The following is a 25,869-nucleotide window of genomic DNA, read 5'->3' on the forward strand; positions in this document are numbered from 1 at the left end:
GGAGCCTCTCAAGTGACACAGCCAAAATGCCAGCCCTGGGTGCTGGAAGCAGGACACTTTGAAGCCTGAAAATAGAATGTAGTTCTGGAAATCATCTTGTTCTTCCTATTTGCTTCCATATTTAAGCATCCCTAGCTCCTGAGTCTCTTTTAACTTCCTCCCAAGCGTCACTTCAGTAAAATATGTGCTGGTTCCTGGCATTGGGGACCTATCATGTGTGGACCTTATTAAAATTGTAGAGTCTAGGCCTCCACTCTAGACCTACCCAAACTCTCTGGCATCTGATTTTTAACACACTTTATGGTGAGTCAAGATTCTTAGGCCAACATTTGAGAACCATTAAAATGGTGGTTAAGGATATGGTGTTGGAATCAAGCCCACATGCACCTCAGTTATCTCATCTGTAAAATGAGAGTCAAATGCCTTGTAGATCAAAGAGCAATTATGAGGGTGAAAGAGAGCACACAGGAAGGCCGTCGCCCCATACCTGACACAGAAGTGCTTGTTAATTTCATCGGTTGTTATCCTTGTCGTCCAGGCTCCCAAGTCCAGAGGAATCACAGGCTGCTGACCAGACCTGGGAGGAAGGAGGAAACAGCTTTGTCATCACAGTCTCAAACGTTAGGTAGAGCTCGAGGATTCAGAGCTCCTTTCTTATCAAAATGGAAATGACCCAAGGCTCTGGTTATTTAAAGAAATCTAAAGAAAGGCCCCGTGGAGAGACAGCTGGGCTCCAACATCCTCTGGCCTGACAGTCGAAAGTAGCTTTGTCCTCTCAACATGACTCTGGCATCGGATCAGTTCAGTGGAAATGAATTAGTTAAACCAGACATGTAGCACACAGGGCACGAAAAGGTAATTTAACTGAATTCTCCCTTCTTGGCCCATTGGGCATTCACCATGAGATATGCTGAGCACCTCCAGACAAAGATTATTAAACCCAAGTCAGGTAACTGTTGTTCTTCATTTCTGGTGCCCCAGATCCTGTTGTGTCCCACATCCCGTTAGGCTGAGTTCTGAGCTGCAACTGGGCTTTGAGTTTGTTTTTCTTTTGTTTTAGAATGACATGTCACATTGACCAGCTGAACACTTGGTATGATATGAAAACTCATCAAGAAGTGACCAGCAGCTGCCTCTTCTCAGAAATCCAGACCACGCTGGGGACTTTCAGTCTGAATGGATTAGAGAGGCTTCTGTGCTTTATGATTGTCAAAGAATTACAGGTGAGCCTTTTGGCTTTTGCACAGGTTTTCTGCTACCCTGGGAGAGACAAAAGTAGATGAGTTAACTGTTCCTTCATGCTTTCTTATACTGACATCAAGCCCATGAATATAATTCTTATTAGGTAGTGAGAGCTGGGAATAAATAAGAATTTCTTTGGCCAGTGTACTATGGCAAGGGGTAGACTGTTTTTATGAGTTTCATCTTAAGACTCTTTGAAACCAACAACTTCTCCTGGCAGGGGATGTTTCTAATAGGAACCAGAATTTGCTTCTTCCCTGTCATCCTATTTGTAGAGTTGTGTCATTTAGACCAGTCTGTGTTCTACATAGCAGTTTAGATAACTGAAGTATTTATTCATTTTATTCATTACGTTTTATTTTCTTGTTCTAGAATTTCCTCAGTATGTTTCAGAAAATCATCCTAAGAGACAGAACTGTGCAGGATACTTTAAAAGCCCTCATGACTGCTGTCATCCCCCTAAAAAGCATTGTAGGTAAGTGTTCTGAAACTAGCCCGAGGTAGAGAGAACACTGTGGCCTTTCCCAATTTACTAAATAGAAAACTGTATTTTACCCTTTCAGCAAATTCAAATAAAATTTATTTTTCTGCCATTGCCAAAACACAGAAGATCTGGACATCTTATCTTGAGGCTATAATGAAGGTATGTTGTGGGAGAGGGTGATCATCAATACTCTATTTTTTAATAATTATTTCCTTATAACTTTGTTGCTCAAAGAAAGCCACTCTTTGTTTTGTCATCAAACCAAAAATACAATATTTCAGTTTCTCATTATTTCCAAATTGATTTTTCTTTAGCTTCCTTTCTGGGGCCATTTTTGATTATGCTTTTCATTGGCCTAGTGTTTTTCTTTCACTAAAGAAAACTTCTTAAAATGCCTCTTGGCAAAAGATGCTTTCATACAAAGAAGTAGAATCCTCCCTTAGTGATCCTCCATCCTTACATTCATGTAATAAACTGCTCTGTGAGCTTTCAGCCCTAGGATGCTCTGAGGAGCGGTTAGAGTACAACATTTGTCTTCCTCCCCTCTTGCACCTGCAGATATTAGAAAGACAGGTTCTTTGGACATAAATTATCCTTCACTGTGAATAGAGCACTATGTGTCTTTGGGAGTGAGTGAAAAAGTGCAATGAGGAGATTAATTTGTTGGATGGAAATCCCAGTCACTTTAGAACCCGCTCATCTCCTCTCTTGCCTTTACACCCTGCATTGGCTCCTGGGGACTGTCTTCTAGATACAGGGGTTATTAAAAATGTGCGTCTTTCCAAGACATTCAATAAGCTTTGTTGAACACCTGCTGTGTACAAAGCATTGTCAGTTGGTGTGAGACACAGAGTTAAAGGAAATGTTAACTGTCTCCTCAGAAAGGCTCCTTACAATCTGATAAGAAAGAGTAGACTTCCTGGTAGAAAGCTGATTCTTGGTTACAAGTATCACATACCATGGAAGAGTCTGGGCTGCAATGGGGATTTGGAGAAGTTCCGTTCTCCTATTCCCAATTAAATGTGTCACTCATTAGGACAGTACTCATTGGTGCCTCAGCCAAATTTACAATGTATTTCCTATAATTTTAGTGAGTTTGGGGGCTTTATTTCAATTTGGAAACATGAATGGAATAGGTAACACAAGGAGCCTTTGGCCCTGCCCGATGTCTGGATCTTGTCATATATGCCTGGCATTCCCTTAGCCAGGTGATTTTCAGAGATTGAGAGCTTCGCAGGCCAGCTTTCTAACTGCTGGGGAACCATTAGGGGAAGATTGAACAGTTGCCTGAAGTTGGACGGGCCTGAGTCTCACCTCTCTAGGAGGCTGAAGTTGACGTCAGGGGTGCTTTGAGGAGGCGTGGGGTTTCCCAGTGGCTGTTACAGGCCTCCCTTAGTTGTAATTGCTGGTAATTCAGTAGTAGCCAAGCATTGGGTCTAAGTCAATTGTTTTTACATGAAACCCCAGGGACAAATTTGTCTTGAATTAGGGCCCTTGTAATCACCAAACCAGTGCTAATGGCCTGGAACAGCAATGGAAATAATTCTGCATTATTAAACAGTGACAGTAGCCACATGGAGTTACTGAGCACTGAAAACTGAGTTTGCGGGCATGAGGAAGTGAATTTTATATTTATTTCACTTTAATCAGTTTAAATCTAAGTGGCCATTCGTGGCTAAGTGGCTGCTGTATTGGTCAGTCAGACTCTAGAGAAAACATGGAGAAAGCAATCGAAACATCTCTAAATGGGCAAACAAGTAGGTAGAGTGAGATTATCACCTCCAGGCTCCTTAGCCACTCCAGAATCTTTTTAAAGGCTTGTGGTAAAGAAGCCTTAAAAAGAAAATCTTGGCCACCAAGGTTCAACATGCTTTAAATAAGAACAAGGTACATTAAAGTGCCTTTGTTTCTGCTTCCGTTTCTAGACTGGTATCTTCAAGAGAATTCTTGACCCAGAGTATCTAGAATTAAGCAAGGAGTTATATGGGCAGATACAAGTTCAGAGGAACATTTTTGAATGGTCTAAGAGAACCCACTATTTTCTTGGCCTTGCCCTATTCCAGTATTTAAATAGTGTTTTTCTATTAATAAAAGGTTTCTTACTTAGAAATAGCATTCTTTGGATTGAGTTTTATTTTCTTCACATAAGTAGAATAATAGTCTAGTAAAAATGGTAATCAAAGGTCCTTTGAGGCCATTTAACACTTATAAATGTTACGCTAAATTTATCCAAATACCTTTTCTTTGCTCTTAGAGAAGGCCACTTTTTTTAATTGAAGTATTATTGGTATACAATCTTATTGGTTTCGTATACAACACAGTGGTTCAACAATTACCCGTATTATTAAATCCTCACCCCCTCCAGTGCAGTTCCTATCTGTCAGCATAGGAAGATGTTATAGGATCAGTGACTATATTCTTGCTGTGCTACGTGCTACTCTCCCTGTGATCAACTTATTTGATGATTGAGAATTTTTGTAAGGCCACTCTTTTCTTCCTTTTTTTTTTGATCTGCTCCCAACAACTCACAGGAAATGTGTTCATTTCTACCTCATTGTTACTGACATTATCAAACAGCCTTGCCTCCTATTCCTCTTCTCCCCCTTGCTGACCTTTTAGGGGTAGCTTGCCTGGAATAGAAAAGGTGAAATTTACTGGCATAAAAACTTAGAGTATACTAATGGCTTTATGATGCCAACAAATTCAGCTGGCTTCAATCATATCTCCAAAGTTTATGCTCATTACTACCTGGAAATTATGGTGGCTGAGCCATCAGAGTCACATCACTGTCACAAGTCTGTTTTCTTCATAGTTTGAGAATTATATTTTGTTACAGTTGGCTCCCACTATTATGTATGTTTCATTTTGTATATTTAAAAGAATTACTCTAAGACAGTCTCCACCAGACAGGCTTTGAAAGGAAAGGAGTGACACATAGCAGCGATTCACCGGAGAGTTCCGCTTTATTAGGGAAAGGTGCTGGGTTATACAGGAGGGGGCATGAATTGATTGAGGTGTCACTTCTACGGGGCCAGTGGCTGTTGGCTAGGTGCTGGGATTGGGAGGGGGGCGAGAGGTGATTGGGCTTCAGGTGGCGCCGGCGGGAACTGAGGACCCCGAAGAGAAGCTGGAAGTTTGCCATCTTACTGGTGGGGACCCTTCATTCCCCTTTCTCCTCTATGGGTTTGTGGACGTTGCTTTCTCTCTGGCTGCTTCTTGCTGAACAGGGGTGGAGAAGGGAGTGAGGGCTTGAGGATTGGGAGGAAAGGGTTGATAGGACTTCCCACAGTAAGGATGAGTAGATGTGGACTTCTTCAGGTTTGGAAATCAATGAAGGTTCCTTGTAACCATAGGTTGGCTAAGAGGATATGGGTGTCAGGAGCCAGGTGTCTGCGGCCATTGTTTCCAGGAACAGTTTCTAGTGGAGAGAGGGGTCCATCTCAGCGTGTGGTGAGGAGGTCACGTGAGGGTGAGGGATCTTCTGTGGCTAGAAGCTGGTAGTTCCTGAGTAAAAGCTGGTTGAAAGCTTGATTAGAGATTTTTCTGACTTGGGATTTGATGAACTTTATTATACAGGGTAAGAAGAGACAGGCGAGAAGAATGATTATTATGGGGCCTGCAATGGGCCAGAGCCAGGTGAGGAGGGGGTTTGTTAGTATTGAAGAGAATGGGTTGGAGTTGGAAGCAGAGTGGAGACTGGAGGCAAGGTCAGTGAGTTTGGTGATGTCAGTTTCTACAATGCCGGATTCGTTGATATAATAGCAGCACTCTTCCCAGAGGAAGACGCAGGTGCCGCCCTTCTCGGCTGTAAGTAGATCTAGGGCCCGCCGGTTTTGAAGGGTAACTTTAGCTAGCGAAGTGACCTGTCTTTGGAGAGAGGCTAGGGAATAGGCAGTGGATGTCAGGGCTCCCTCAAGTTTGGCGTCGAGATCTCTAACTGCCCATAGAGAGTGACCCAAGGCTTCTCCCGAAAACCCTGCCCCAATGGCTGAGGTGATCAAAGAGCTACTGACCATGATGGGAAGGAAAGCAGCTCTTTTTGTGCGAGAGGGCAAGGGAGGTTGGAGCTCAAGAAATTCTGCCATGCTGTAAAGTGTAAGCTGTGGGATTAGGGTGACAAGAATGCAGGGTGTATCGGAGTTGAGAGGCAGTGAGTTGAAAAGACTGCCATTACACCAAAAGAAGTGTCCCGGTTTCATAAAAGTCTTAGAGCCGGAGGTAGGGGTGTAGATAGAGAGGCAGTGAAGTGCACTGGAGGGGGGGTGGAGTTGGGCCTACACAGTGGTGGATGGTGAGATTATCTGCGTATTCTGGTTCCCATAGGGGTATGTCTGCCAGGGGGCAGAGGGGTTGTCTTTCTGCATGGAAGGAGTAGTTGGAAATATTAAGGGGCACGGCGGCCAGCAGTGGGCGCTGTAGTGATGCGCACAAGAAACAACTGGCTGTGTTAAGGGTATGGTTGAGAAAGATGGTGGTGTCTTGAATGAACTGTAATGAAGAGTAGGAGAAATGGGAAGAGGGGTGGGGATAAGAAGATGAAGAGGCGCCGTCAAGAGTTTGGATAATGACTTTTTCGGAATGTCTGCTATCTGATGCAACTTGAGAGATCTGGGAATGAGAGGGAACATACTTTTGAGAGATATGAAGGGTACCGTGGGGGGTCGAGGACCCCCCCCCCCCATAGTAAACTGAGGCTGTGACTCTGGCAGCTCATCAAGAGTCCCAGGGATCTGGGATTGATAAGGAGAATGAGCCGTTGGGATATTTCATGAAACGGTTGGAGGAGTAATACTGTGGGTACTGGAAGTTACCCATGTAGTGAATGGCACAAGACCAGTAGGGACATCTCCTGTAGGTGTCTGGCCATCGCCTGCAATAGGCTTGTTTTTGGCTATAGAGGAAGCAGAGGTAGGGAGAATAAGGGTAGCTGCTAGTGAACACTTGGGTGGAGGGAGGAAAGTGGAGGTATAAAGGCTCAGAGCAGCTTTTCAGAGGGCAGTCTGATGTGGCAATGAGGGCAGTAACTTTTGTTTGATGCTGTGTGTAAGTCTGTCTGACTTTGAATCGCCATACAAAGGAGGCTGGGGTGGCGGGGAAGACAATAAGAATGAGGAAAAAGCGAGAGAGCAGTAAAGGGGGAAAAAGTCATGATTCGGGTATGGATGGCAAAGGGGGTGAACGGGATTTTGGAGGAAAGAGGACAGTAAGGTGAGGAGTCTGGAGGGAGGGAGAGTCTGTAAACTTTTGTAGGTTAAGAGATCTTTTAGGTGATGTGGGGACAGAATGGTAAGGGGTGCCTTGAATGTCAGTTTATGAGCTTTTTTCTGCAAGAGCTGTCTAGCGGCTAATGCTCGTAGGCAGGGGGCCCATCCCCGAACTGTGGGGTCTAATTGCTTGGAGAGATAAGCTACTGGGGCAAAGGATGGGCCATAATATTGGCTTAGGACTCCTAGAGCTTGACTGGACCTCTCATGAATGTATAATGAGAAGGGCTTCGACAAATCAGGAAGATGGAGAGCTGGGGCTTCCACAAGGGCTTGACGGAGCTTAATGAAGGAGTGTCGGGGTGAGGAGGATAATGGTTCTTCAGGGGGGCTCTTGCTGAGGGCGTATAGGGGTCTTGCCAACAGGGAGCAGGGAGAAGTTAGGGATCTATGCTCTAAAATATCTAGCTAGGCTTAGAAAGGAAAGAATTTCTGTCTTGGTTTTGGGAATGGGCAGGTCAGAGAGGAGCTATTTTCTGTCTAAGGTAATGGACTTTCTTTGTTGAGATAGAAGGAATCTGAGGTAAGTGACAGAAGGGGAAGAGATTTGAGCTTTGACGGGGGATACTCGGTAACTTCTGGAAGCTAGAAGGTTAAGTAGGGAGGCAGTGTCAAGTTGAGACTGTTCCCACGAGAGACTGCAGAGTAGAAGATTGTCTATGTATTATAAGGTGGACTTGGAGTGATCATGATGAAACTGTTTGAGGTCCTGAGCTAGGACCTGTCTAAAAATATGGGGACTATCTCGGAAGCTTTGTGGCAAAACTGTCTAAGTGAGTTGTTTAGAATGTCTTGTGTATGGGTCCGTCCAGGTGAAGATGAAAAAATCATGGGAGCAGGGGTCTAGAGGAATAGAAAAATGGGTCTTTGAGATCTGGGACTGAGAAGTGGGATGCTGAGGCAGGGATCTGCGATAAAAGGCTGTATGGATTTGGAACTAAGGGATGGATAGGGACAACGGCCATGTTGATGAGGTGAAGGTCTTGGACAAGGCGGAAAGATCCGTTGGTTTTTTTAACAGCTAATATGGGGGTATTAAATGGGGAGTGAGTGGGTCTGAGGTAATTTATGTTTAAGAGATCTTGAATGATGGGTTGGAGGCCTATGAGGGCTGAAGTGGTTAGGGGGTATTGGGCCTGACAGATATACTGAGAGGGGTCACGTAATTTGATAGAGGCAGGGGGACATAGGGCCACAGAGGGGCTTGTAATGTCCCAAACTTTGGGATTTACAGGGTGTTTGAGGGCGGAACCGGAGCTTTCATTGGGTAGAGGGGGGTTGTCGGCTATGAGGGCCATCAGAAAGGGAGTACTGGGGGCTGTGGGAGTGGATATAGTTATGGAAACGTGGAGGAGGGAAAGGTTGTCTCGTCCTAGTAAAGGGATGGGACACTGGGGCATAACTAGGAAGGAGTGGGAGAAAGGTATGGGACTGTCTAGGATTGTGCATAAAAGGGGGGGAGGTTTAATGGGAAAATCTGTTTACTTCCTACCCCGACTATAGGAGTAATGGCTGGCATGGTAGGGCCCCGGTATTCTCACAAGACTGAGAAGGTGGCTCCTGTATCTAGGAGGAAGGAGATGGGGCGACCATCTACTGTTAAAGTAACCCTGGGCTCTTGTTTGGTGATGGAAATGGTCGGGCGAGAAGCCCCCGGGCCCCGTCAATCTTTTTCTGCCAGCCCCAGTACGGCGGGCTTAGGATGGGGGTTGTTCGTCCAGCCTCCCCTTTGGGTGGTTGGGCAATCAGACCCCCCAGTGGCCCTTTTTGTGGCATCTGGGGCATGGGGTGGTAGGAGATCTGGGGGAGGGGCACGCCCTTGACCAATGTCCCTCTTTTCCGCACTTGAAACAAGCTCCTGGGGGGGGCTTGTCTGTAGAGGGGAGCCCAGGTTGTGGTTTTATCAGCTGGGCCAACATCTGGAAATTGGCCTGATCAGCCTTTTGTTTACCGCGTTCTTTCTCCTCCTTCCGGTTATGGAAGACTTTAAAGGCTACTGTTAGGATCTCAGTCTGTGGGGTAGTGGGGCCCTGTTCTAACTTTTTGAGTTTAGCTTTAATGTCGGGGTAGCTTTGAGCTAGGAAGTATGTCATAAGGACATGTCTTCCTTTAGGTGTTTCTGGGTCTAGGCTGGTATGCTGTAATAGGGCTTGAGTGAGTCTGTCTAAGAACTCGGAGGGGGTTTCATCTCTCTTTTGAATTGTCTTGGAGCTTTTGAAAATTGACTACTTTACGAGCTGCCTTTTTCAGACCTGCTATTAAGCAGGAGGCAAAAATATCTCGAGAGCGGAGACTTACGGCGGTGTTATAATTCTAGTGTAGGTCTTGTTCGGGGACAGCAGTGGGGCTAGGGGGATAGGTGGGGTCAGTCCTGTGGGTTTCGGTAGCGTGCGTTTGGGCGAAGTCCTAAACTCATCTATGCTCTTCAGGGAGAAGAGTATTGGCCAGGAGCATGAAAATGTCATGATGCGTGAGGCTGTAAGACTGGAGGGTCCATTGAAACTCCCTGATGTATGTCGTGGGCTTAGTGGAAAAGGAACTTAGGCATTTCTCTAGTTGGGCTAAATCTCTTAAATGCCTTTGGATCCTGCTACCTCCAGGAGGGGGGCGATAATTTTGGCAGGCTCTCGGGACCAAGTCTGAGGGGGACTGAAGGGTTCTGGCTCAGTCTGTGGGGGAGTGACGTGGTCTAGCTGCGCCTATTCAAGCAGGTCCTGAAGTGTGGAAGGGGGGCAAAGAAAATAAAGAAAGATAGAATCAGACCCACGTGTTGCCAGCCTGCAGCCCAGCTGCTTGCCTCTGTTGCTTTAGTTGGGCTTGAACTCATGACTCTGAGGTTAAGAGTCCCATGCTCTACTAATTGAGCTACAGCAGGGCTTCAGTTAATTGTTTATGGAATGTGTTGTTTTCTATTTCTGCCACATTGGCAAGTGGGGGAAGGGCATAGCTAGAAGCAGGGGCGGTGTTTCTACACATCTTCAAGGTCTCCCTATTTTCAGAGTGAGGAGTCTTGGCAAGATATGTTTTTGTGGACAGATAACTTCTAAGGACTGCACCGGTTGTTCTCTAGCTTGTGCTTTCCCATGCTGCGTTCAGACATGGGGGGAGGTGCTTTCCCATTCTCCCTACAAACATGTGAGAAGACAAAGGCGGTCCCTAACAGGGGAGAAACAGGTGATGAGGGCAAAGACGGAGGAGGCCCTTGGGACCTAGTTAAAGGGGGGGCTGAAAGGCTCAGGCTTAATCTGCGGGGGACGAAGGCGGAGGAGGTGAGATGGGGGAGGATATGGTGAGGGAGGAAGGGAGAAGGGCTGTTGTAGGAGAAGAAGGGGAAGGGAGTGAACAGGAGGCTTCTGCGGGGGCAGCGGCTTGCAGGCTAGGAGAACTTGGGAGGGGGCTGGGGGAGGAGGAGGTGGAAAGCTTCGATATAGGGAATCTCCTTCCATTTTTTCAGGTGGTGGCAGTAGTTAAAAAGATCGCGAGTGATGTTAGGATCAAGAGTTCCCCCTGCGGGCCATTGGTTGTTATTGTCTAGGGGGTATATGTCGGCCAATCTTGGGAGCAATATTTACGGAGAAGTTTTGGTTTTATATCAGGCGTCAGGGAGAGGGTAGCCAGATGCTTAAGCAGGCATTCAAGAGGTGAACTTTCAGGGAGGGATGAGGAGGCTCCCATGGCTAAAGGACAGAGAAGGAGACAAACAGGGGAAGATGAACGGAGATCCTCGGACTGGAAGCAGACCGCAAGGAGACAAAGGGCGTCCCCGATGATCCTTGGTGGTCTGCAGAAACTCATATATGAGTCGGAATTTCTTAGGAAGTGTGGGTCGTCACCCAGACTTCCCTAAGAGGGCAGAGTGCCAGAGTCACGAGGTACCTAGCACTAGGCATTTTCGGCGGATGGAGCAGAAGGAGGAGGGTGGGAAAAGGGAGCGTTCTCATCCACAAAGGAGTCACCTCATTTATGGCTGTTGGAGAGGGGGTGCCTGAGAGTCGGCCGCAGCCGTGAAGGCCTGAGGCGGGGAGCGTTGCCTCCTCATCCCCGAGCGTCAGGGCCTTGCCGGACGATCACGGTCAATGGCACTGCGATAGCTCGGGGAAGAGTGGCCCACTCCGGGGGGAAAACTTACCTAAAGGCCAGAGAGGAGTGGTGAGTGTGATGAGCCAGCGCCGGAAAAAGAGGATGAGGGCACGCTGCTGCTGGTGTCGGGGGGAAGATGGGGCCCAGTTGGGGTGTCCCGTCTCCCGGGTTTCGGCACCAATGAAAGGAAAGGAGCGACACATAGCAGCAATTCACCGGAGAGTTCTGCTTTGTTAGGGAAAGGTGCTGGGTTATATAGGAAGGGGCATGAATTGATTGAGGTGTCACTTCTATGGGGCTGGTGGCTGTTGGCTAGGTGCTGGGATTGGGAGGGGGGCGAGAAGTGATTGGGCTTCAGGTGGCGCCGGCGGGAACTGAGGACCCCCGAAGAGAAGCTGGAAGTTTGCCATCTTACTGGTGGGGACCCTTCAGGCTTCACCAGGTTTCCAAAGAGGTTCAAGGTCAAAAAAAGAAAAATGGGTGAAGAACCCCTAGATTAAGGGTTATCATTAAAAGGCCTTCTTGGAAGATTTCATGTAGACTATCTTATAACCCAGATTATTACATGATCTGTAATCCTGAGTGATTTTAGAATATTAGAGTAAAATGGCAACCTTAGGACTTAAAGAAAATTCAGTTTAGGACAAAGCAAGTGGGACTTCTCATTAGCAGCTACTAAATTTGGACAACTTATTCCAAAAGATCAAGAGTTTCAAAACAGACATCTTTAGTACATGAACAGCTGAACATTAGTGAACCCACTTTGTAAAATATTTGATTTTGGGGAATATCTTGAGGTTGGCCGGAGTCTGTCCAGACGTGCCTTGAAGGGTCTCTTGGGCTCCAACAGGGATGATGCTTGTCTTAGCCCTGGATCCAGTCCAGGAAATCCTTAAATTTCTCTGCAGTGTTGTAATCCTTCCAATAGAAATGATCATTTTGTGTCTGCCTCCTACAATCACTTTGAAATGCTTATGTTCTCCATGTTCTTTCTCTTGCTAATTTGTAGGTTGGGCAGATGCAGATTTTGAGACAACAGATTGCCAATGAATTAAATTATTCTTGTCAGTTTGGCTCCAAACATCTGGCAGCTGCTCTGGAGAATCTCATTAAGTAAGTGCTAGTGTTTGAAATGGTCATCTGTGGGCCTGGATTGTTATCATAAATGGCACCCCAGTTTCTTTAATACCTACTCTTTTACATTCTTTTTGAGTAAGAAGTCTTTCTGAATTTATAGGCTTCCTTCCCAAGAATTACCAAATTGGTCTTTAAAAGACTCCTTCCTCAGTATTGTCCCTTGGTGCCTCTCTCTCCTTCCCTCCACCCCACGCTGCTGATGTATTCATTTATTCAGCCAATATATTGATCACTTAATACACACCAGACACCGTGCAGAGAGTTGCACTGACTGAGAGAGCAATTATTACCCATTTCCGTAGGACAGTCACTAGCCATCCAGAGGGCAGTTAGAGGTGTGTTAATTACCTGGAGTGGTTGGGCATGCAGCCTGTGCCTCACCAGCAATTGCTCTCATTTCAAGCCTTCTCCTTAAATAGTCTGTGCTTCTCGGCACAGGACAAAGTCAGTGTAAGCAAGTCAGTGCTTTTGACAAGCTAGGTATTGAAAACAGTAAGTCAATTCATAAAAATTTGAATGGTGAAAGCACTTGATTTAACTCCAAAAGACAAAGTAATTCTGGATCAGACTTTCCACTTAAAGCCAATCACAGGTACAGAAATTGAAAATTAGAAGGATCAAGCCCTCATTTTACCGATGAGGAAACTGAGGCCCTGAAAGATTCTTTCATAGCCTGTGGTAACTGCTGTCTGAATTCAGTTACTCTCTAATGCTTATCACTCTTGTTTTTTCTCCTTCGTTTAGGGCTCTCCTAGCGGACATCGAAGCCCACTATCAGGACCCTTCACTGCCTTACCCCAAAGAAAATAACACACTCTTATACGAGATCACAGCCTATCTGGAGGCAGCTGGCATTCACAACCCACTGAATAAGGTTCATAATTAAAATACATAATGGTGTGGTGGGGAACCGTGTGGCACAGAAGGTGATTTGGCCCAGGTACATGAGACACTGGGAGAACCTGGGTCCCAGTCCCGGTCCCAGAGGCTCCATTCTCCCAAGTCCCCCCTTGCTGAGTTCCAGTTTCCCTGGTGGAATATGAGGGTGATCTTACCTTCCCTGTGTGATTCAGAGCTGGGAGAATCAAGTGATACAATGTTCAAGCTCCCTAAAAAGGAAAAGGCACTGTATCTGTAAGAAATTAGTTTTAGGTTTGTCTGGCATTTGGTGTTTGAACTGCAACTGAATGGTGGCCGTGATCCTTCTTGCCCAAAAATGCTTCCACTGGTGACTGGCAGCAGTCATAATCATAATCTGGGGCTAAATACTCTTTTCTGCAATTCTGATCTCCACAAACCTCTGAGAGCAGAAAGATTTTTCACAACTTGGTGTTAGGTCTCATTTGGTGGCAAAACTTGTCATGACATAAGACTCTTTGTACTTCTGTGAATATTCGTGTTTTAATGCAGCAGTACTGGTGACTTTGATTATAGGGTGAGACCCTGGGCCCTCTTTCCCTTTTCACGAACTAGGAAAAGTGAAGTTCTGAAATCTCTGCCATCCCCTGGGTTTTGGGTGAAGGATTATGAGCCTGTGTAGCAGCTGACGTTATTCTGAGGGCTTATTACATGCCAAGCACTGTGCTAGCCCTGACCGTGGGTGATTCCACCTGAGCTCACAGCAGCCGCGTCAGATGTGCCACTGTCGGGTTGGCCCGGAGGCTGGGAGGCTGGCGACTCCCCCGGGCTCCACACTAGCAAGCCTTGGAGCCCGGCCGTCACCCTGGACCCGGACCGGTGTCCACACCGGAATGCCCTCCTGCCTCCCAGGGAATTGGGGCTGGCTGGGTAGACCCTGACTGCCGCGGGAACCGGGCAGGAAGCTGCTCTGTGACATTGCCCAGGGGTCAGCAAACAGCGCCCGAGACGTCACCCGCTTTTCATGACGGACTCCTGCTCACTACTCTGTGGACTGCCGCTCCTCCTTTCTGCCTCTGCCCTCCCCTCACTTTGCCTTGACTGTGGCATCTGGCTTTCCCCCCCTTGCTCATCACCCTTTGTCCCCATCCCATTGTTATAATCATAATCATAATCTGATTATGAGGATTAAGAGGATTCAGAGGGAAAGTAACTGCTAATCTCTAAGCAAAGTTGTTCCCTTCCCAGAAGGGTTCATTATTTTATAGGTATTTATGTTTGGGAGGTCAGTGATGTTACACAAAACTCAGAAGTCAGTAAGTCAATGGAACCATTCTAGTCTTAGGTAGTGTGAAGAGTAAACTGAAATAAAATAGAAGCTTTCCACTTGAAAATGTGTTCTGCAGTATTGTGCAATAACTTTTCTTACCTTTGTCTTTTTAGATATACATAACAACAAAGCGCTTACCCTATTTCCCAGTTGTCAACTTTGTTTTTGATCTCCCAGTTGCCAAAACTTCAGTACAACAAAAACCTAGGTACTGTATGACATTTATTCTTTTCTGTATTGAATTTATTCTATCCAATAAGTAATAACAGGTTAATAATCTAACCAAACAACTCTTGTATAGAGTGCTATTCACATATGAGATCTTTGTATAGAGTGCTATTCACATATGCATTTAGTTAAATGCATGTTTATAAAATCCATGTCTTTGGGCCTCTGAAACATGTATCCCTTCATGAAATGTAGATAGTGGATTTAATAGCAACAACGTATAATCCACCTTTAATTTCCAACAGATTAATTATCCAACTTGTAAAATGTGTGGAAACTTTGCTTCTCTCCTTTCTTTAATGTATGAACAGCTGATTTTATATAAAAGAAACTTCTTTTGGTTAATATCTTATCCACTTAACAAGTGTCAGGTGCCTACGGTGAATATGGAACTGTGGTGTGAAGAGTAACAGTACAGCAACAATACAGGAGTGAACACTAAGACAGGAATATCTAGGACTTTAAGATACATCTGATTACATGCGAAAATAATACAAACAGCAGATGACAAGACTTCCAGTGTATTTCTGTCCAGGAATATAACCCTAATTGTTTTGTCATTAATCAGTTTATCCTGAACTCTTTTATAATCACTTTTCTAATAGATTCCCAAGTACTTCCCCATCTCCAAACTTTTTATCTGAGTTTTAAAAAACCCACTGTAGAGTGTAATTTAGCTTAAAAGCATTATAAGAGCTTTCCTGTAAATGTAACCATGTAATTTTTTTTTGAAGTATAGTTGACATAATATTATAATAGTTTCAGATGTACAACACAGTAATCCCAAATTTATTACATTACAAAATGCTCACCACTGTCAGGGTAGTTACGTGACACCCATCTGTCACCATACCAAGTCATTACAGTATTACTGACTGATTCCCCGTGCTGTGCCTTCATCCCCGTGATTTATTTATTCTATAACTGGAAGTTTGTTCCTTTTGATCCCTTCATCTTCACCCTCCTGGCAACCACCAGTTCGTTCTCTGTATTTATCTGGGTTTTTGTTTGTTAGTTTTGTTGTATCCATGTTATTTTTTCAATCAGCAATTTCAAAGTGTATTTCTTCCTCGAAGTATTTCCCTTGCTATTTCATAAACCTTTTAAGGATAAAGATGTAGAGTCTCTGTAAGGTTCTTACTCTCTCATATGAAAATGTTTCTTGAAAAAATAGCTCTCATAGCAACCCCTGTTGGTGCTACAGAATGCAAAGCCCAGGACTTGCTGTAGGAGGGAGGGAACAAATGTGTGTTTGGATTCTGGATTCACCACTTAATCACCTATGTGACTTTGGCCAAGTTCCTGAACCTCTCAGGCTGGTCAGATTTTTTAAATGCCTGATACAGTACCTGGTACAGAGCAAGTGCTCAACTGATGCTAAGTCCTGTTCTGTATATTGGTCAAAATCAATGTAAAGAACCATCCCAAGGTGAATTTAAGGTTTCATCTCAAGATTCAGAGAACCATGCTCCCCCTCTGTGGTCCCTGTGTTATTACTACATAAGAATATATGATCCTTTATAATGATGGCTCGTCAGTGCATAAACATACCTTGTTTTTATTAAAGGCTAGTCATTTACTGGTGTCATTCTTAGGTAATATATCTTTCATTGTACATATGGTTAAGATCAGGCATGTCACAGGAAGCATGTCACTATTCCATGGAATTGCCAGATCTTTAAATAAAACAAAGCTTTTAAATGTCTTAGAAATGTATCTGTACCTGACTATAGTTCTTTTCATGGATTAGTCTGCTGTGGTAACTTGAGAATCAGATTAACAGTAGAACTGAGGAAGAAACATCAGCATGTTTGTATACCCTGAACACATGTATTTAACCTTGTGAGCATTACTCTCAAGAATTGCGTGCCTTCCTTGGTCTGTCTTAAGAAAGAATCTGTGGTGCTGCATTCATAGAAGTTTTTGTTGTAAACGTAACTATTGCTCTCTACCTGGGAAGGATTATTCCTCAGTGTTCTGAGTACTGGCAATGCAGTGGGCATTAAATAATTCAGAATTTCCAAAACCTATGTTGGGTTAATCAGGATAACTTGTTTTGGCATCCTGATCTAAGTAGAGATCTCCCAGTCATCACAAGAACCCAAATGTAGGATATGGGGGGTCTGTCTGACCAGTTTAACTTTAGAATAAGCTGCCAATCCTTTTTCCAAAGTCGTACCATATTACACACCCATCAGCATTTGTCAATGTCCATCTTTTAATATTTAACCATTCTAATGGGTATATATGGCATCTCATAGTTAATTTGCCTTTCCTTGATGTTGAGTACTTTTTCATGTGCTTTTTGGACTTTATATCTTTCTTGGTTAAGTGTCTGTTCAAGTCTTTCACTTGTTTTAAAATTAGGTTGATTGCTTTTCTCTCACAGTGTCATAGGAATTATATATTATAGATATAAATCCTTTCTTAGATTTATGAATTATGTATTTTTTCTCAAGAACTGTGACTTACCTCTTCATTTTCTTACTGATGACTTTAATGAGCAGAAGTTTTTAATGCTGATGATGTCCAATGTATCCATTTTTTCCTTCACAATTAGTCCTTTCTGTGTCCTAAGAAATCTTTGCTTACCCCAAGGTCCTGAAGATATTCTCCTAGTTTTTTTTCCGGAAGCTTTGTAGTTTTAGCTTTAACATTGAGATCTGTGGTCCATTTCATTACTTTTTATGTACAATGTGAAGTAGGGGTCAAGGCTTATTTTTTCTTCATGGGATATCCAGTTTCAGTGACATTTGTTGAAAAGATATCTTTCTCCATTACATTGTTTGAGTATTGGTGTGTAATGTAACGAATCACACAGAAGTTTCCACATGATACAAAGCTTGTAAGCCTTTAATTCTCCCCTCCTCCTCACCATGTGGCTTTTCTGGGACAGAAAAAAAAATGTATTTACATGAGGCGATGGGTCCTGAGCCTCCTTCTCTTTTACCCTGAAGGGTTAACCCAGCTAAGTAGATTTTCCTGTTGTGTTACATATTCAAAATGTGGAAGATTACCACTTGGTCATTTTTGTCAATATAACTTAAAGACACTGCTAATCAGACATGACTTCAGAGGCCATTGAATTTACCTCCCACCAAGGGCATGAACAAGCTGTCAGATGACCCTGGCAGGTGGTCATCCAGTCTCTGCAGGGACGAGGTACTCTCTGCCTCTCCAGACAACACAGAGCACTGGTAGAGTCGTTCTCATTGTTAGAAAGTTCCTGGTTGCAGTGAATGGAAAATTTCATCCCATCTCTGAAAATTTCACACACGGGCCTGTTTGTAGTCTTTGCGGTGAGACGGAATAAATGCCGCCTCCTTCCTCAGCACCACTCGGCGCTCTTCGAGTTGGCTGTAGTTTCTAGAGCTCTCTTTTTAAGATAAGCCCCTCCAGCTGTTCTGCGGTGCAGTGGCTCAGAAGCTGCTCCATATCAGGGGTTCCAGTTTGTTACCAGCCATCTTAAAAGTGTTCTCTCAAACTTGTACCAAAATTCCAAATACAGCCCTCCCCTTAGAGTGGAGGAGTTCCTATCCTCCTTCGTTCTGAGTCCTAGGGAGCAAAGTACAACGAAGGCTGCAGTGCTGAGATCTGACGTCCATTGTATAGGAGTGGCTCTGAATGATTTTGCATCATCTTTAAATCCTGACATCTCTCTCCCATGAGCCTCAGTCAGGCCAGTTCTTCCCCATCTTAATGAATGGATTAAACATCAAATAAACAGGGAATTTTCTTTTTTTAGGACATATGGTCCAATTTGCTTCAAAGAGTAGATTTTCTTAACAATTGAAGAGCTCAGAAGGAAGGGGAAGTCTCAAAATGAAATTGTAATAATCACGAAAAGGTCAGTTGCAGAGGAAAGCAGTAGGCACCTAAAAATCTGGTGCACCTGCTCGGGACCAGGGAGAGGAGACCAAGGACTCCAGTCCAGGCATATGAGGTGGTCAGAGAGCAGCTCCACACCTGGCCACCCCCAGCCAGTGCTCCCCATCTGTCAAGAGCTGGCAGGTCCTTCATCCTCTGTTTTTCCTTCTGCAAAGGATTTAGTGTGGCCTTAGTCCAGGATGATAGTGGCAGCCCTGAGAGAGGCCGTCGGGGTATAGGAGTAGAGCAGAAGCTCGGGTTCCAATTCAGCTAAGTGAAGGGTCATAAGGCACCTGAGAAGCATGGACACTGCCTCCTTCCCCTCGTCCCAAGAAGAGCAAATATAAATACAGCCGTGGTCACACAATGACAGATGGAGAGCAGTGGAAACTTTTCCAGGTGTTATCACTCGTAAACCCTTTCAAAAGCAAGAAGTCACTAGAGAAATAGATCAGTAATACAGTACCATCTTATGGTACCATTTGCTAACTAGAGAATGCCGATATGTAAATTGGAAATAGTTTTAACAGTTAAAAATTCATTTTGATATAAAGTAAGAGTGTAAACTCCATAAGACTATTGTATACTTTGTGGCATTCCCAGTTCTAGAACAGTGCTTGGCAATACAGTTGTCATACAAATGAAAACTGAGTGGGATCCCGTGTGGAAAATTGCTAGATGCTGATTTTATTTGATACCCTTAAATATACAGTAATGTGCCAGGCACAATCTCAGACGCTAGACATAGGAAGATGCAGGTTTGACCCAAGCCCTCAAAGAAACCAGCGTACAAGCAACTGAAAGTTTAAGAGGCGTGGAAGAAGATCCTGAGGCTAATGAGAACATGAGAAAAGGCCACCTGCCCAGAGTATCAGGGAGGACTTCACTAGGTTATGTGCTGAAGATGTGCCCGCAAGATAATGACTTGCTATGAAGCAAGAAGTTGGTCTATAGGTTTGTTTCTTCTCTGACCTCATTTAGAAATCTGCCATTGATTTAGTCTGTCAGCATGTTGGCTGAGGGTCCGATATGTGCAAAGCAGTTCATTGATCCGGACTGTTCTTTTGTTACAGCCAGAAAATACCCGAGATGCCTGCAGATGTTGTGGGTGCCCTTCTGTTCCTGGAGGATTATGTTCGGTACACAAAACTGCCCAGGAGGGTAAGCAGCAGATAAAGACAGTGTTGATGCCCTTTTTATAAGGCCCTTTGAACTTGCTAGGAGTGAGTCCAGCAGCTCACTCACCTTGGCTGCCTCCGAGCCCCTTGCCGGGGCTCTGCCCCACAGCTCTAAAACTCCCCATCCTCCCTGGTAAGTGCTTTGCAAGGAGACAGTTTAACGCACCTTCCTTGCTCTTCTCCCTCTTTACCCCACCTTCCTCCTGTCAGCAGCTCACCCAGTTCAGGAGTTGGGATGGGCAGTCCAGGAGAGAATTTCTTTAGTGGCAGGGATAGAAAGGTAATTGTGTGGTTGTTTCCTTTCCCCAGTAATGGTTCTCAAGCAAGTTTGATTATTTTCACAGCATGGCGAAAATTATACCATCCATACTACTGTTCCCAAAAATGACAGACTGCTTTTTACCTTCTAAGATATTCTTCCCTTTTCCTTTCTTACTAGTGAGTCTGCTTTGGTAAGTTTTAGCTGAAAGTGGAAAGCTTGATACTAAAATATAAAAGACTTCCAATAGATGCTGAACAGCCATGCCGATTTTTTAAAAATTAGCTTAGGAATTGAACATCTTTGTTTATAACAAAAGCCAAAGATGATGTTTTAAAAATTAACTGCCATGTCATACTTAATAGTGAAATACTAGTGGCATCCTTATTAAACTCAGGACTGTAGTGATCATGCAGCAGTACTGATACTTCAGTGCTACTTTTGTTGCACAGGTTTGTTAAAGAGAGCAGTTGTATATTTTCCTTGGTTCTTGTCCCTGCTGCAACAAAGAATTGAAGGGCAGAGACACAGTAGTGAACCAGAATAAAAGTTTTATTTAAAGTTATGCACTTAAAGAGAGAGAAAGTGCAGGCGACCTCAGAGAGGAGGTTCCCAGAAAGGTTGAAAAGTTTTATTTAGTTATTGTGAGTTTGTTTTGGAGACACAGGGAAGTCCCAGTACAAGATGAGGAAGGGATAGATTAAAGCAAGAGTGTCAGGGAATGACAGAACAGAGTGATAAAAGAAGTTCAGTAAACTGCTGCTCAGCATGGGACCCATCCCCTGCTAACTCCTTAAGCCAGTGCCAGCTGGCATCCAGTGTCCACTTGGATCTGCAGGGTGTGGGAACTGAGTCCCTACCACCCCAGGATTTCGGGAGCTGCAAAGCACTGGATGGAGTGAGATTACATTCTGTGAACTTCCTCAAGGCAAAGAAAGGAGACTTTCTGGCAGGCTACTAAAAAACATGACAGTATAGCTGCAGTTTCATCCGGGTCACCCAGGCCATGGTAATTTGCAAGCCTGGATCTGAGCTCTCAGCAGCCCCTCCCTACTGACCTGAAATAGGACAGAGTGAAGATTTGAGCTTAAATCCAGAGTATTAGAATGAAATAGCAAAGTAACGAAGACACTACTGGAAAAGCGCAGAGACAAAACATTACAATTTGAGCAGTGAGAAGTTTATTTAAGGCAAAAAGATGCACACTTGGAGAAAGGAAAGTGTGGACAACCTCAGAGAAGAGGCGTGCTAAAAGGTTTAAGTTTTATTTAAAGAGAGAAAGTGTGGGTGACCTAGAAAAGGAGGCCTGAAAGGTTGAGAAAAAGTGTGGGTGTCCTCAGAGAGGAGGCATGCTGAAAGGTTGGGGGTTCTCCCTTTTAAGGATTTTTCAGGAATGTGACAAAAGGCTACAGGGTGTAGACTTGTTAAGTGGTCTCAAGATATTTATCTTTGGTGAGAGACATTAAGTTTCTTCTCTTCTATTATCAGTTCTCTAGGTAATTCTGCAAAATTAACACAAGCAGTGTACTGATCCAGTTCTTCCCCAGGATAGGGTCCCAGGTTCTCTCTGGGACCATATCAATCAAGACAGCCTGCCCTGCCTCCAAGGTGGGCTGAGTTATTGTCTGTTTCCTAAAGAATAAGTTAAGAATCTTATTTCTTAACTTCATGGGTTTTAAAATGCAATCTTAACTTTAAGATGGAATCTTTCCTGTTTTTACTATGCTGTTTATATCTGGGCTTGTTTGCTAAATTAATCATAATGCTTGTCTCCTGCCCAGGTTAAGGATTACTTGATTAGGGGCCAGAGGAGGAAAAAATAGCATATATGTCAAGTTAAATAGTAAGCTAGGCCTTTTAGCAGACTAAAGTAAATCTTACAACGGCATGATCTAATTGACACAATGAAGACATGGGCTGCGCTCAGATACTTTTCTTTACCTGGGAAATATTTGGGCTTTCCAAGTTACTCCCCGCCTTTGGAGCTTCAACTGATTAACCCATTAACTCTGTGAGTCTTTTCTGGCTCTCTAGTTTTAACTGGTTAACTCTTTGAGTCCCTTCTAGTGGGTTTTACTGGCCTTATTCTCCCTCCACCGCACTTATATCTATCCTTCTACCTAACATGTTCAAAACAAATAAGAAATGAAAAATTGTAAATGTATTTGCAAAGAAGACAAATGTGTATTCTTTATCAATGATGTAATTGCCTACCTTGAGTGCCCAACAGAATCATGTGGAAAAGTGCTAACATGAGAGTTTATAAAATAAGCTGAGTACAGGATGTACTAAGTAAATCCACAAATAAGATCCTATTCACAAAATTAACAAGGAAATGATAATAATTAACAAGGATAATCTACAAGAAGTTATTTAAAAACAATTTGAAAAACTTTAGGAAAAAAACAAAACTTTTTAAGTCCATGTTTCTGAATGAGAAGTCAAATATTTGTTCTTCCTAGCTTATAGTTTTATTGTAATTATGATCAAAATCCATTATAAAAATTTTTCATTAATAATCATTAATATTAATAAAAATGTTATTTTAAAATACAACATTTTTTAAAAACTTCACAGAACTTAGGCTAAAGCAGAATTTTTAAAAAGAAGATATTAAAACTATCAAATATTAAAATATATTATAAAACTACAAAAAACAAAATAGTGTGGTACTGGTATGAAAGTCAATAGATGGGTTGAAACTAAAATATGTAGCCTAGAAACAAATACCAGTACATAAAATAGTATATAAGGAAAGGTAGCATCTCAAATTAGGGGAGAAAAGGGAATATTAGTCAATAGTGCCAGGACAGTTAGTTCAATATGTGGTTAAAAATAAGAGGCAAGTTTGTCTTTTTATATTTTCCATGTATCAAAATAAATTACAGATAGTATAAAAAATGAAAAAAATTAGCAGAAATTTTAGACAAATACTTTCAGCTCTCAGAATTTCCTATATATTCCGAAAGCAGGAAACATAAAGGAAAAGATTTAGAGATTTGATCTCTTATAAATGTCAAATGTAATGAAAGAATTCTGTCAAATGTCTCTTGATTTAATAAAATGGGGGAAAATTACAAAGGGAAAATAACAAAGATCCGTTTCCTTGATTTATAGGATGTTCTTTTAGATCTATAAGGAAAAGATAAGCAATCTAACAGAGAGGAAAAAAATAGGCAAAGGCTATTAACAGGCAGTTATCAGGAAAAGAAATACAAATGGCTGGTAAATTTGTAAAGATGTTCAACCTTATTATATTCAAGGGTCACAATTCAAAATACCTGTGAAATTAGTTTCAACACATCAGATTGATAAAACCTACAATGCTGGGCCCCCAATGTTTAGAAGGGTTTGGAGCAATAGGACTTTTCAGTACTGTCAATGGGAATGTAAATTGCTTATCCTCTGGGGTGTGCAATTTGGCTTATCTATTAAAAAACTTTTGTAATACACTTTCCCAATCTCAGCAATTCCACTGCTAGGAATCTACCTGCTGGGTATAGGTGCAAAAGTTCAAGATATGTTTGCAAGGATGTTCATAAGATTTAGTAGGACACAAGATAATGCAATCCTAATTTTGAGGGTGTGTGTGCATGCAAACATATGTGTATAAATTGAAGGAATTCAAAGCAAAGTAACTATCAATTTTAGATTCTCCAAGGGACTGAGACTAGACTCAATCTCTGTTTTTGCTGAATTTCCTCTAATTAGGTAATACCTTTATAATCAGAAAAAAAGAAACACTGCTTTTAGAAAAAAAACTATTTTCAGCACTTGGAGATCACCTCGTTCTACACCCCATCCTTCACCTCCCTTTCCCCCAGCGCTTCCCCTAAGAACAGTGAAGGAATGAATGCCTTTAAGGGTCCTCCTCTCTTCCCCCTCTGGCCTGAGTCACTTGCCAGACATGCTATTATGCCTAGGTTATTCATCAATTAACTGTGAGGTGACCTGAGACTAACCTTCGTACTTCCCAGAGGCATGTGTATTCCTAGCCGATCCCAGGGCCTTTACGAGCCAAGGAGCTCACATGTAGAGACAGGTGGAACTGAACAGCATCCCCTCAGATGTCAGCAGTGCCAAGAAATTAAGACACCAGTACGAGGAACACCAGAAACAGAAGGTGGTGGTTCTAAGGAGTGTTCCACCCATGGGAGGCCAGCACTTCCCTGTGATACACCTTGCTCCAAGGTGGTCTTCATCTCTTTAATTTTCATGTGGCAAATGTTGAATTTGTTCTGAATTATGACACCATGAATAATTAAACTATTTTGATTTTTTAGGTTGCTGAAGCACATGTGCCTAATTTCATTTTTGATGAGTTCAGAACAGTCCTTTGAGTTTGATTTCTACTTCTTCAATGAAAAGGATTGTCCTTCTACTACCACTAAAATGAATTCAGAAATGAAAAGAAACTCAATGGCCCATAGAAACTGCATTTTTTCCCTTCATTGTGGGAAACAATCAGACATTCTGGGTAAGATGTATCTCACCGCACTAGTTAATATAATTGTTTAAATCATGGTGTTATATACAATTTATATCATGTAGAAGCAGAACATATTTCTGTACTGCCTCTTATAAATGCTGAATGTAATTGTTATGTATAAATCCATTTAGTTTTATGTTCTAAAGAACTATTTGTGCAACTCCAGATTTTCAGTAAAATAATATTGCCAGTATCCAAAGTTGTCCTTCTTCCTGTGATTCAAAAACTATATATTCCCCTGCAAAAAACCTTGTCTGGAAGGTAAGATTCATATGGTAGGTCTGCTGTACATACCCATGACAGACTGGCAGGTGTATGGCGATAGACAAAGTAGCAGCGAATGTAAAGAACATGTACCATAGAAGGTAATTGGATTCGAAGGCTTGCCATACTCTTACAATCCCGGATATTCTGGGATTCCTAGAAGGGTTTCTAGCATCTCTTCTATAGGACTTATTTCAGCTGCTGCATCCACCCTTTCCTTCCTTCCTCAGCAGCCCGATCCTCACCCCAGCAGCCCTGCCTGGTCGAGGCCGAGCAGAAGTCTAAAAGTGATGTTGCCCAGCACCTAAGGAGTTTGGAAGTCAACTTTGGAAGTTCAGCAATCCTATATCCACATGTCAAAAATATCTTGCTATTTTCCATTTGTAATCAGGTAACAGTAACTGCATGATGAGATCTTTAGATCTCTGTGAAAATGGCTCCCCAAAGAAAGCCAGCTGGTAAAGAGGCCAGATCTAGGAAAGTGAGGAGTTTTTCACCGGGAAATAGAACTGCGGGACAAACTAGGGGAGAAAGTGTCCACCATACACTGTGCTATAACAAGGCAGCTGAAACAGGGCAACACATACCAGTTGGAATAACTGCAACTGATTCCACTCGTGATTTGGCTAGAGAAACTTAAAAGCTGAAAAAGAAATTTCTACTATGAAAGCTTTATAAGTCATTTTAGCCATAATCATTAGAATCTGAAGTAGCCCTTTAATATTTCAGGTTATGTATTACTACTCTTTCAGGGGGAACAAATTACTTCAATGGTATTACAGAATTTTCTGAAGTCTTATGATACCTTCTGAATGTCCATAATCCCTTCAAATATACTGTAAACTCAGTAAATTCAAACTGATTTTAAGGCATGGTGGCAGATACTGCAAGTGCTTATTTGTTCATTCACTGTTCCTTGAAGTAACCTTAGCCTGGGTTGTTAACATACAGAGTGAAACTTGTAAAGCCCTTGACTGCTTTCCTGTATGAATGTGCTATTTTCAGACAACTCAGAAAAGAACCTTATCAGATTGCCTCACTAGAAAGATGAGGAAAGGAAGGTCCAGAGACATTAAGGCAACTTCCCCCAAAGTCAGATTTAAGAGAACAGGTTTCCCTGTATATTTTGAAATCCACTTTGGTTTTCTTTTCCATTATCATGAAGCTATGTCAAGAAGTCCAGAACAAG

At 43.0% G+C, this 25,869-nt stretch overlaps 1 protein-coding gene and 1 long non-coding RNA gene across 2 annotated transcripts; both read left to right on the forward strand.

Annotated features, from left to right (window-relative positions):
* The first annotated feature begins 485 nt into the window (after positions 1-485).
* LOC140849249 (uncharacterized) lies at positions 486-1,887 on the forward strand. The gene is made up of 3 exons (XR_012130999.1): positions 486-1,223; positions 1,615-1,717; positions 1,806-1,887. It is a non-coding gene; the product is annotated as an uncharacterized lncRNA (long non-coding RNA).
* Positions 1,888-11,922: 10,035 nt separating this feature from the next.
* Positions 11,923-24,380, forward strand: LOC140848631 (WASH complex subunit 5-like). The gene is made up of 6 exons (XM_073232900.1): positions 11,923-11,982; positions 12,080-12,183; positions 12,952-13,081; positions 14,509-14,603; positions 19,564-19,651; positions 24,211-24,380. Exons 1-6 carry the CDS (start codon positions 11,923-11,925, stop codon positions 24,265-24,267), a joined length of 534 nt encoding a protein of 177 aa, XP_073089001.1. The 3' UTR covers positions 24,268-24,380.
* The last annotated feature ends 1,489 nt before the right edge of the window (positions 24,381-25,869 follow it).

This window comes from Manis javanica, chromosome 4, assembly GCF_040802235.1.
Source record: "Manis javanica isolate MJ-LG chromosome 4, MJ_LKY, whole genome shotgun sequence".
Taxonomy (NCBI): Eukaryota; Metazoa; Chordata; class Mammalia; order Pholidota; family Manidae; genus Manis; species Manis javanica.

What these genes read in the sequence shown, in the direction of transcription:
- LOC140848631 (XM_073232900.1), top strand. Translation starts at nt 11,923, where the DNA reads ATGATGCTTGTCTTAGCCCTGGATCCAGTCCAGGAAATCCTTAAATTT. An exon ending in TTCACAACCCACTGAATAAG is followed by an intron (nt 13,082 to 14,508) that starts GTTCATAATTAA and finishes TTGTCTTTTTAG; the next exon opens with ATATACATAACAACAAAGCG. An exon ending in ACACAAAACTGCCCAGGAGG is followed by an intron (nt 19,652 to 24,210) that starts GTAAGCAGCAGA and finishes TTGATTTTTTAG; the next exon opens with GTTGCTGAAGCACATGTGCC.